Source organism: Thamnophis sirtalis, unplaced genomic scaffold (genome assembly GCF_051295495.1).
Source record: "Thamnophis sirtalis isolate CommonGarterSnake01/CBP01778 unplaced genomic scaffold, rThaSir2_p1.2 scaffold_1, whole genome shotgun sequence".
NCBI classification, from domain to species: domain Eukaryota; kingdom Metazoa; phylum Chordata; class Lepidosauria; order Squamata; family Natricidae; genus Thamnophis; species Thamnophis sirtalis.
Window position 1 is genome coordinate 146792835 of NW_028261381.1, and position 12261 is coordinate 146805095.

General features: G+C 39.8%; 1 protein-coding gene across 5 annotated transcripts in view; it reads right to left on the reverse strand.

Annotated features, from left to right (window-relative positions):
• The window catches only part of CEP170B (centrosomal protein 170B), a 72367-nt gene extending 60488 nt beyond the window's left edge, over window positions 1-11879 (reverse strand). Inside the window, exons 1-2 of one of the 5 annotated variants that reach the window (XM_087727062.1) lie at window positions 11606-11879; window positions 4874-5014 (exon numbers count right to left, since the gene is read on the reverse strand). In XM_087727062.1, coding sequence (XP_087583188.1) covers window positions 4874-4993 — 120 coding nt within the window. In that variant the 5' untranslated portion in view covers window positions 4994-5014; window positions 11606-11879. Of the gene's footprint in view, window positions 1-4873; window positions 7872-11040; window positions 11157-11605 lie in introns of those variants that run through there. The other 4 variants (XM_087727055.1, XM_087727085.1, XM_087727077.1 and 1 more) reach the window with 4 other exon arrangements.
• Between the last annotated feature and the right edge of the window lie 382 nt (window positions 11880-12261).

Sequence of the window (12261 nt, forward strand, 5' to 3'; positions counted from 1 at the left end):
CAGGGAATCTAACAGTTTTATTCTTTTATTCATTGTGTGGATTTATGTAATCTTCAAGAACTCCCAGTGGCTTACAACAAGCTAAAACATCCACAGAAAATTACAAAGGAACATTAAAACTTTCCCAGTAAAAATGCATCAACATAATAACATACTGAAACAAAAAGAGAAAACACCCCAATTATTTTCCAAACATTCTTCAGAAAAACACGTTTAATCAATTTTTGGAGAGCTAAAGGAAGAAATGTTATATTGTTTCCTAAAGGAGGCTATTTTAAAGAACACCTTCACTGCAAAAAAATTTTTGAGCCCAAGCCCCACAGAAACCAAACTGCGGGATTGCAAACAGCAGCTCTCAGAACATGACTAGGGCAGACTGATTCTGAATGGAGAAAGCAGTCATTCATGTACCTAGCACCCTCCAACGGCTGAAATCAGAACACTGCACCACTAATATGTAGAGATCCAACCCTCAGATACCAAATGCCCCAGTCCTACCTATCCTGTTAGTCAGCAAAGTGAAGTTACCGTACTCCAACAGGATTTATCCTTTACCTCAAAAAGAAAAATGTTACCGGCCAATCCAGTTGCTTTTAGGGATATAAACTGAAAAACTGGTTTTAAATTTGTCAATGGAGCATTTTTAAACTATTAGTTTTTCTCCCTGCATTAGGAAAGGGGAGTGGAAACATTCACAGTATAAACCCAGCAAGAGAAATCAGCATCTTTACAGCATCTTGAGCAAATTACTCAAGGAGGAGGTCCATGAGAATAGCCAATGTCACTTCTCTTCCAGTGTTTTCGGGTTCTCTATTCAGCTACATTCCATCTTTCCTAAACTTAGTTCCTAATCTTTACCCAGAATATCAGATGGGGAGAATTTTACTAGGAGGACAGCAGCAAGGCTTTCAATTACTATCACTTTTTGTTGCTTTTTCACTAAAAGAGGATGAAAAGTAATGCTTTGTCAGCTGGTTTAGCAGAAAAACAAAAGGCCACAGAGGTTATTTTAATGTCTAAAAAGAGTGTGCTCCATAGTGAAGTGTGTGTGTGTGTGTATGTGTGTGTGTGTGTGTGTGTGTGTATGTATGTATGTATGTATGTATCTATCTATCTATCTATCTATCTATCTATCTATCTATCTATCTATCATCTATCTATCATCTATCTATCATCTATCTATCATCTATCTATCTATCTATCTATCTATCATCTATCTATCATCTATCAATCTATCTATCTATCTATCTATCTATCTATCTATCATCTATCTATCTATCTATCTATCTATCTATCTATCTATCTATCTATCTATCTATCTATCTATCTATCTATCTATCTATCTATCTATCTAGAGTTACAACCCCCGGTATGCCCAAATATGGGAGGAAGTTCACTATTTCCATTCTCTGTCCATCGGCTTGTCACAAGAGACCATCCAGACCGAAACCCAATATTTTTACTGTTGTCTTTGTTACATTTTGTATTGTATTTGTGCTGATAAATAAATAAAGGGAGACTAGTACAAATCTATTTCAAGCTGTTTAGCTCTCATCAGCTAGCCATACCCTTACTAGATACCTATCACCCTGGCTTAGCTGATAAGGAGTCGAACTCTGTGGCTTAATGGTTAACACATCTGCCTAAGATGCAATACAGCACAGGTTCGAATCCCAGTAAGGGTATGGCTAGCTGATGAGAGCTAAACAGCTTGAAATAAATCTATACTAGTCTCCCTTTATTTATTTATCAGCACAAATATAACAACAAAGGCAACAGTAACAATATTGGGTTTCTGTCGTGATGGACTCTTGTGACGAGCCGATTGACAGATAATGGAAGCAGTTAGCCTCCTCCCATAATTGGGGCATACCAGGGGTTGTGACACTAAATATATACCTTCCTCCCTGGTTTCAGCTGATAAGGAGGAGACCTGTGGCTTAATGGCTAAGACGTCTGCCTAAGATGTGATATAGCACAGGTTTGAATCCCAGTAAGGGTATGGTTAGCTGATAAGAGCTAAATAGCTTGAAATAGATCTATACTAGTCTTCCTTTATTTATTTATCAACATAAATATAACAACAAAGGCAACAGTAAAAATATTGGGTTTCTGTCGTGATGGACTCTTGTGACGAGCCGATTGACAGATAATGGAAGCAGTTAGCTTCCTCCCATAATTGGGGCATACCAGGGGTTGTGACTTCAAAATAAGAGACATTACTCAGTAGCTCTGTATTCATCTGCATATTGTATTCCATCACTTTCTAATTAGGTTTATTCAGGAGAATGGTGTTCTTTTTAAAAGAAATTGATTACCTCATCAGTGTTAGTGTGAATTACAGACAAAGTTTACTCTTCTCAAAACAAGACATTCACATGTTGCATAGATGCAAGAAAAGGAAGGGAATATTGCAATGAGTCGCAGGACTTCTATGAATCTGTGGAAAACCCAATTAATAATGTCCTGCATCTTCTCTCAAGGATGAGAAACTGATCTCTAAGAAATCATAATGCTTCTAGAACTCCTCCAGCTGCCCAGCATGATTTAGGCTACAGTACTTAGCAGGAAAATTTGCCTCATTCTCATTCTCATTCTATCCCCAAAACAACATAGGAAATGGGCAGGGGGAGCTGACTGATGCAGCAAAAGGCATTGAAAGGTAGATTACTTAGAAATCTAGAAGATCTACAAGTTACCTGTTAAAATGCTACACAAGCTCAACACAGAATAAAAACAAAAGATACAAAGCTGCTTTCTTACAAGGCTCAACTTTAAGCTGATATAATTGTTCACTCTACCTCTTAAAGTATAACAGTATATCCCATCACATATTTCTGCTACTTTAATTATCAGAGGCCTATGCTTTGCTACGCCATGCACAAGAATTCAGATCAAAGTTCCATGTCATTCAGTGGACAAGTATTTAAAACAGCAGCCCAACTATCCATTTGTGGAATAAATTTCCTTCAGTGTTGGTTATTTAGTGCAAGTTGGAATGCCTGAAGTACAGATCAAGCATGTGTCAACGCCACAAGCCAAGGAGCATTTCCAAATCTAAACACAGAATTCAGAGTAGATGTAGAAGTGGATTCCTGGCCAATACCCCCCCCACACACACACACAGCAACTGGAGTTTTGTCCACAACTAGTTCAAACATAAGGCTTAACGAAGTTCCCATTTTTCACTATATAATTATTTCATCCTTCTTAATCATAATGAGCATGTTGAATTTTTTCAAATTGTGAAATAGGGTCAGAAAGCTTATAGAAAGATTAGGAGTAAATCACAGTAAAAAGAAAGCAGTTGTTGGTTGTTCTATAAGTAAATATATACCGGTAATTAAGTATTCTGTTCTGCTTACAATCTTTGTTTAAACCAGTGTTTCCCAATCTTGGCAACTTTAGGTGTATGGACTTCCAATTTCCAGAATTCCCCAGTTCATACAAGGTAGCAGGATTGGAAAACCCTGGTTTAAACCAACTCAATTATTGCCCCATATTCTCAAAAGCTCTTAAGAAGAAATTGATGCCAAGCCTTAACATCTGGCCCAAGAACAAACCCTAGCAAGCCTCTAACACACATATTCCCCAATTCATTTGGCACAGCCTTAAAGACTACTTAATAATTTTTTTTTCTTTGCTTGCAATAACAAACATAATGCTTCATAATTATGTTTGTTATCGCAAGCAAAGAAAAAAAGTATTAGACAAAATGCTAGTAAACCTTTTAAGATGAATTAAAATAAACTAATTTCAAGCTATATATTGTAATTTATATCTCACCTATCCTCCCATAGAAATATGGTTATGATTGTTTAAATTGTTTCGGTTTACCTTGGCAATAAACCATGGCTTATTTTAAGTACTGTTTTTTTAAAAACTAAAATGCTGGATTCACTATTGCACTATCCAATAAACCATTTTTACACATCAAATTAGCTGAGTTCACATATTGATATGAGTCATAAACAAATCACATTATGGCTTAGTGTGAGGTAGAAACACAGGCACTATATTTAAAGCAGTATAATATGTTGTCTGAACCAAACTCTGGTTCATCTAAGGCAGTGGTCCCCAGCCTTTTTTGGCCATGACCCACCTAAGCATCTTTAAAATCCTGATTTCTCTCCCCCCCCCCAATATAATTCTTACTTTACTCAAAAAGTGAACTCTACTCACGGGGAGGAAGCCTAAAAGGCCATTAACTTGGTTTAAACAAGGTTCAAATTGCCCCCATTAAAAATCAAATTGCCCCCCTGGGGGGCCTGGGCCCCAACTTGGGAGCCACTGATCTAAGGGGAATATTTTCACCAAAAAAGGAGGGAAATATCATGTCCCAAAGCTTTCTGTGCTTGTATTGATCATGACAAACTATGGGTTAGACAATAGCTGGAGCTGGGGAATTCTGAGAAGTAGAAGTCCACAACTGTAAGTCATGACAGTCATAAAGTGGATTATCACATGACTGATTCAATATTACAACTTTTGCAGAGGTGATTAAATAAATCAGCAAGATCATTAAGTGAATCCACAGTTATTAAGCAAACTCATTGTTCACTATGGAGCATTGTTTCTGAAAACTGGAAGCTAATGCCAGTTTTCAGCAAAATTATAAATTGATTGGCCCAACCATCAGAATTTTGGAACTGGGTTATAAGTAGGGGGTGGGTTCCCATCATATCTTTGAAGGATTGCTAAGCAGATGGTCATTAATTGAGGCCTGCCAACATGGGTGCCTATGGCTGGACCTCAATCATCCCTTCCTGCTTCAAACCTGAATATGAATCATGGTGTATATTATGGTTAGCTGAAATCCTACTCTCATGGTTAGAATTAAAACTCTGCCTTTTTATGTAGAGAATGCACTTACGTGGAGCATGAGTTCACAGTCTTCCCTGCCAACAAATATCATCTCCCGAGGAAGCCGATGGCGAATACCTGTCCCACTCACCAGGAACCATGATGTCGTGCTCATTTTACTGTTTGGCATTTTAACTTTTCACCATCCTATCTGAGCAAAAGAGAAAAATCTGGTTAGGTTTGTAATAATAATCTTTCTAGAAGTCCAATTACTTCTGATTAAAAATCCATCATGTTTATATTTCAGAAGATAGACACTATATGTGTCTATGTCCCATTACAATAACAATCAATGGTTGATATAGTATAACCTTTATTGTCATTGTACATCATGTATACAATGAAATTGGTTATGAATGAAAGCTCACCAGAAGCCAAGCCCTGAAAAAAATTACCAATAGAGAAATTAATTTCTCAAACACATTAGAGAGAGACAAGACAGTTTGTCTGTTGATTATTCTGATGTCTTAATAGAATATAATTTTCAGTCCAATACAAAACAGTCAAGTATGTCAGCAGAGCAATGAATGAGGCTTTAAGAGAGAAGGGAAAGTAGTGCATCTTGTACAAGATTCAGAAACCGAGCATAAAGAAGATACAATATATACTATACATTTAATTTTGAGGGGTCTTTGGTGCTGATGTTACCTACTTTTGAGTAATGAAACAATCTGCAAAAAAACAATCATGCTCAGAGAGCACCAAAGTAGAGCGCACCATTTCAACTCTGAGCTACAAATATTCTCCTTTAATGATACATTTATATTTTGTTAGCAAATTAAATTATTTGGCATCTACACAAACTGAAGGTTATACAACATGCTAAAGTACAAAACAACAAAACATATCTAGTATGTTGTGCAAATGTAGCTGACATGGTTTAGCACAGTGTATAAATTCAGCCTTGTAGTCAACAATTGTGACTACTTAATCCCCATTTAAACTGATAATCCCGATTTATTCCTCTTTTTAAAAGGCTATGGTTATAACTCAGGGTTTGCTTTTAACTCATTACTCTTGGAGGAGGGAAAATGTCTATGGAGTTCATGTTTATTTATGTGGTCAATCCCAATCAATTAAGATTTAAAGTACTCATTCATTAAATTTATATTTACTTCAGTTCAAGGCAGTGTACATAGTATACCTGCACCCAAATATTCTCTCAATAACTGTCCTATAAGATAGGTTGATCTAAGTGATAATGATTTGCCAATAGTCATTCAAAGAGTTTCTACAATGGTATTTAGACCTGCAATTAAATCTTGCCAGGTATATTTAGCATTTAAATCACTCTCAAATATATACCACTCTCAAAATTCTATAATATCCAGGTTTGTTATATCTCAGTGTTGGTGAACCTTTTCAGAACTTAGTACCGAAAAGGGAGTGCCAGAAACCAGAAGATCAGTTCCCTGGTGTGCATGTGCGTGCCATGATGCTGAGCTTCTGGTTTCCGGCATGCGTATGTGCACTGGTCACCTGGTATTCCAATTTCTGACAGGCATATGCACACAAAATCCAGCTGGCCATCGGCAGAAACCAGAAGCTCAGCTTCCCAGAGTGCACATGAGCACAAGGGAGCTGGTCTTCCCATTTCCGGTGCTCCTGTGCACGCGAAGACTGGCGCGCCAGAACCCAGAAGAGCAACAGGGGACAGCTGGCATGTCCAGAGAGATGGCGCTGTGTGCGACTTCCAGCACGTGTGCCATACGTTCACCATCACGGTTATATCTATATATCTAACCTGTAGTACAGTAGTGGAGAAACTCACAACCTACCAGTCAAATGTAGACTCTGAATACTGTTGGTCATACTTCAAGCTTTATTGAATTTATGCTGCTAAATTTCAGAAAAACAGTCCCAAGAAAAAAATTCTAATTTTTTACTCTGTTTCCAAAATAATGGAGCATTAAAGTATTAGTCTTTCTTTAAAAATATGTAATAATTAATTTGTTTGACAGGACTAAGGAAGCCTAGGTTCAAATATAAACTCAGCCAGAAAAGTTCACAAAGTAACTTGATCTTTTACTTTCTATCACACTAACCTGTGTCTCAAGATTGGATAGCTAAAAATCATGAGAATTAGTGCTACATGCATCAAAATTGAGCTCCTGGAAGAAAGGCAAAATATAAATCTAAGGAATAACATCACCCAGAATCTCCAAAGCCCAAACTTCATGATCATTTGTGTAGTATCATGACATAGATCCCTGCAACCTTCAGTAATTGCCATGCTCAAAAACATGCACATGAAAGACCAGACTTTCTGTTAAACCTTGGCTTAATTTACACCTATGCTCTCACCATATACTTGAAGGAGAAGGGCTACATAATCTTCTCTGGGGCAAGTCATTCAAGTAAAAAAATGAAAATGGGTTTGTTTGTTTTTTAAATATAAATTGTAATTTCAAAAATTAATTTCAGGGAAGCATACACAAAATATAAATTAGTACAATTTACAGAAATAAAGGATAATAACCATAGAAAACACAAGCATATTCAATCAGAAATAAATTTCTGCATGTTGGTCTTCTTTGAAAGGAAAAGGTGACAACAATTTTATATTCTCTTTCTTTAAATAATAGGCATTAAATTAACATATCCAGGAAGTAGCAGTGGAAGAAAATTAGCATATCAAATAGGAATACTGGCACTGGCAGCAATAACAGATCTTCTGTATGAACAATTTTACTTATAAATTCATTCCCAACACACCTTAAATAATTTAAAAACAACTCCTGTCTCCTAACTTTCTATCATGCAGAATTTAATTATCTTAATAATACTTGTGTGTAGGCTAAGAATACTCAGAATTAGGTGTATCTATTTTAAAAAACAATTTTATGCATTTCGAAATATTCTCATTATTTATTGAATGCATATCCTGCCTTTCATACAGGTGGTCAAAGAATATATAATGTTCCATCTTATTTCTCCCTATAACAATCTTATGAGGCCTAAAGCCACTGTGGTGGAGGATGAATTGCTAGAAAATATCTAATTACCTAGGGATTTCTTTTTCTATGTAATATTTATTTGATTGCTTAAAACTATGCACTCTCTTTCCTAAAAATTAAAAACAGCAATAAAGTAAAAATAATATTTTTAAATTAGCAAAACAACCCAAAAATAGTCAAAGAAAACAACTTCTACAGAAGTAATGTTAAATATATTTGTTTCATTGGCATGAAACAATCTGGTAAGGAGATAGCTCAAATTTGGTAATGTGTTTAATAATCATATTTGAATAACAGCATTTCCAAAATTAGATTGAAACTGAAAATGTTGTCAACATCCAAATGAAACATAAGTATTTTTTTTAATCTAAGTTTAGGAACATAAAGAGGAGCCAGATTTAAATTCTCTGTCTAGAACAGTGTTTCTCAACCTTGGCAACTTGAAGATGTCCGGACTTCAACTCCCAGAATTCCCCAGCCAGCGGATTCTGGGGAATTCTGGGAGTTGAAGTCCGGACATCTTCAAGTTGCCAAGGTTGAGAAACACTGATCTAGAATCTTATTCCCAGGGATTGCAAAACAGATATCTGCCAAGCATTCTCAAGTCATGAGGACAATAACTCCTCTCCACACATTTCTTAGCAACTAATAATAGAGGTAATCTATATCTATTAAACCAGTATGCAGTTGTGCTTTTTCCTCCATTATTTGCCTGATCCCCTTTTAAAGCCATTCACATTGATAATTTTCTTTAAATGCTGGGACAGTTCCCAAAGGTTCCTCTATTTTGCTAGACAAATGACCTTGCATTACAGGAAAGGAATATGAATGAGACTGGGTGAGTTTTCAAAACCATGAATATTTTGAAAGACTTTAAATATATTGTCTTTAGCCTACCTCATCTCAATTGACTTTTTTCTAAATTAAAAGAAAATGATATATTGTAACTTTTCTATTCAGTTTCAGGACCATTTTGGCTATCCTTTGACTGTGTTTTTATTCACCTTTGTTAACATTTTTTCAAATAACTGTGATCATTCCATAGGTTGATTTAAAAAGCATTGGGGGCTGGAACACTAAAAGAATTTATAGTGTTTCCATGGAAATAAATTTATTCTCTGTGGCACAAACTTAATGCAGCAAATTGCTAAAAGCAAGCCCATTAACCTATAACTTTAGTACCTGTTTCATTGGTGACCTATGAAAAGACACATTTGAAGAAGTTAAGCACAGAACGCAAGAACTACATACAATTTTAGAATGTAAGCATAGTATGAAGAAAGAGATTGTAAGGTCACCAATGAAACATTGAAGCAGGACTAAGCCTCAATGAACTTTCTCCCATTTAAATATATTTTGATTGTATTCTATGAGATTCAGCTCTAGAACAAGTCAGATTCAAAGTGGTTGCAAATTCATAAGGAGAAAGACTAGAACTGTAACTCACATCCCACAACACAAGCATTCTATGTTGCCAATTTCACAGCAGCTTCTCAAAGAAAAATGTACAAAACTGGCACTCATGAAATAGGTGTACTCTACCACACAAAATAGAGGAGTAGCAACTCATGTGGCTGTCATTGTTGTAATATTAACCAGGTAGTAATACAATACAATAGCAGAGTTGGAAGGGACCTTGAAAGTCTTTTAGTCCAACCCCCTGCCTAGGCAGGAAATTCCAGTGTTCCATATAGAATGCCATATAGTATTCCAACATTCCATATAGAAATTAAAAAATTGAACTTAGTACCCTCCAATTGTGTGAATTAGAACTGTCATCTTCCCCAGCTTATATATTCAATGGTCTTATTGGTACTTACACAACACAACCCAAGAGGCTGGAGTTATTAGAGGCTGTTATTCAACACAACTGAAAAGCATCAAGGTGGAAATCTGTCTGTTCATTCTCCCTTAGTCCTGCCATTATAAAGATAAGAACCTGATGTATCCCTGAAAGGATTATGAAAATACCAGCTGTGTTACTGTAAATGCTTCACAAGATGCTTCCTAAAAATCCAACTTGAAATAATAAAAGGAGGTTTGGTTTTTATTCTTTTTAACACAGCATCTCTCTTTCTCAATCTGCTTGCTCTTCTAATATATGCAACTAACTGCAAAGACATGTTTGCATCTGTTACTAGAAGGAAGGGAATAAACATGCTAAGCAGGCTCTTATTGGCCCCACAATGCAGACACAAGTCAGGGCAGTAATCAAAGCTTGCAATGCTTATTTTATCTCCTCCCTGCCCCCCTTCAGTGGCTGTATCTTTAATCATCTCGCTAAACCTCAGAGGTGGCAAATTCAGCAGCCAAGAGTGCTTATTGTGGACATTTTCTGAAAAGGAGGGGAAGATTTAAAGGAAAACACAGGCAGGCAGGCAGGCCTCAATAATCCATCTGATAGAAGGGGAAAGGGGGGAAAGAGTTTAATAAGAATAAAGCAAAATGCAAGAAAGAGCAGCTGTGGAATGGCGTAAATGAAAAATTACTAGAAAAGCTTAATAACAGAAGGACAGGAAGGATCTTAGATCAAAAGAACATGCTCAAGGGAGATTGCCTGGTTGGCAGCCACCAAATGCCAACTCAGCTAGCTAGGCCAGGGTTCATCCCAGATCTTTCACCATTATGAAGCCACTGCCAGCAGCTATCCACACCTTAAGAGAAAAAGGGTGGAGGAAAAAGCCACGCCAACAGTCAAGCCAAGGTGTGACCACAAAAAATTGCCAGCCAGCTTAAACTGCCTTTCTTTCAGAAAACCTTTGGCAAATCAGTGGGAGGGCGATGGGAACAGAGGAGAAAGATGAAGCACCTTTAACCTTCGCATTTCCAAAACCTAGGTTGGAGCACCATGAGCTCTTTGTTTAGAAAGAAGACTGAGGCAGTAGCAAGCATCGCCTCAAAGAAGGGGCAGAGGGGATTAGTTCAAGGAAAATTATGCTAGGTGGCGGCAGAGCAGGTGGCAGAAGAACTAGAAAGGAAGAAAGCAAACAGGGACTCCAAAGTATCACTAATCCCAAATTATAAACCTGGCAGGAGATTTACACCTTTTTCTTACACCTGCTTTCATGGAAAACAATGCCCTACCTGTAGTCACTGAAATACTAAGATCCCCCCTCCCCCTCATCCTGCAACTTGCACACCTCTTCCTTGTTCTTTCCACACAGGCACGCCCAGCGACACCCACAGCTCCGCATCCCAGCAGGGGAAGTGGATGTATTACCTCCGTTTACCTGGCCAGGACTCACACGGCTGCACCCGCAGTCTCCTCTCTGCCACACCTGCCTTGCCCGCTATCAGATCCTCTCCCAGCCAGAGCCTCTGACGGCATCACGAGACTCTTTGTTGTATTCACATCTGCTTCCTCCCCCCCCCCCAACCCCCAAATCCGGCAGGGATAGTTCTCCCCTCACCACCCCCCGCGCCGTCTGCCTCTCTCACATCACCAGCTCCACCCGCGCCGCACCCCCACCCCCCCGCGGTCCGATTCTGCAGCAAGGCTACGGCGTCCTCCCCCCCCCCACCTTCGCTTTCCCTTCCCCTCTCTATCCGCAATCCCGGGCCCGGCTGCTCATCCCCGCAGGGAGGCCTCCGCCTGGGTATGCGCTCCGCAAAGCGACCAGGTGCTGCTGCTTCAGCGGGCGGAGGCCTCGGGCAAAAACCCCAAGGCAGGATCAGCTGTTTCCTGCCGGAGGAGAGGAGCCGGCCTGGACTTCCTTCGGCAGGGAGAGACGAGGGCTGCTTCTTCCCGAAAAGTCAGGCTCCTCCCGGTTACCTGTCCACCTTACCCTGCTCGCACCAGCGGCTCCGACTTCCTGCCTTCAGCGCTGCGCCAGGTGAGAGCGGCCCAGCCCAGCGTGGCGGCGGCAGCAGCCTCGAGTCTCCCCCCTTCAGCCTCCTCGACTAGGCGCTGCCATTATGCCTTTGCCCACATTTGGTTTTCGGGTTCTCTCCCCTTTCTCCTCGGCGCCCGGATCGTTCTCGCTGCCCAGGCACGAACCAAGCAGGCAGCGCCGCCTCCCCGCCTTGACTTGCACAGCAGGTTCCAGACGCCAAGGGGCGGCTCTCGCCTTCTCTCTCTCTCTCCCTCTCTCCTCCCCCTTCCCCGCCCTCGCCTTTCTGCGCCTTCTGCTCAGCCTAATTCTCCCTTCCGGGCAGCTCCGGCAGCAAACCGCCAGGTTAGGTCAGGTGACGGCGGGGCGAAACCTCGTCCCGCCAGACTGGGGCGCGCCGATGCGAGAGGCGGGATGTGCGGGACCGGTTTGCTTTCCCCGCTTTGGCCGGAGCTGCTCCGGGACTTGCTTGCGACTGCGAGACCGACGGATTGGAACAGCCCCGGGGGCGGGATATTCCTTGAGGAGCACGCGGCGTCCTAGTGGGAAAAGAAAAAAGAAAAAGAAAAGCTGGGTGGGGGCTTTACAGGCGGCAAATAATTGGAGGGGGG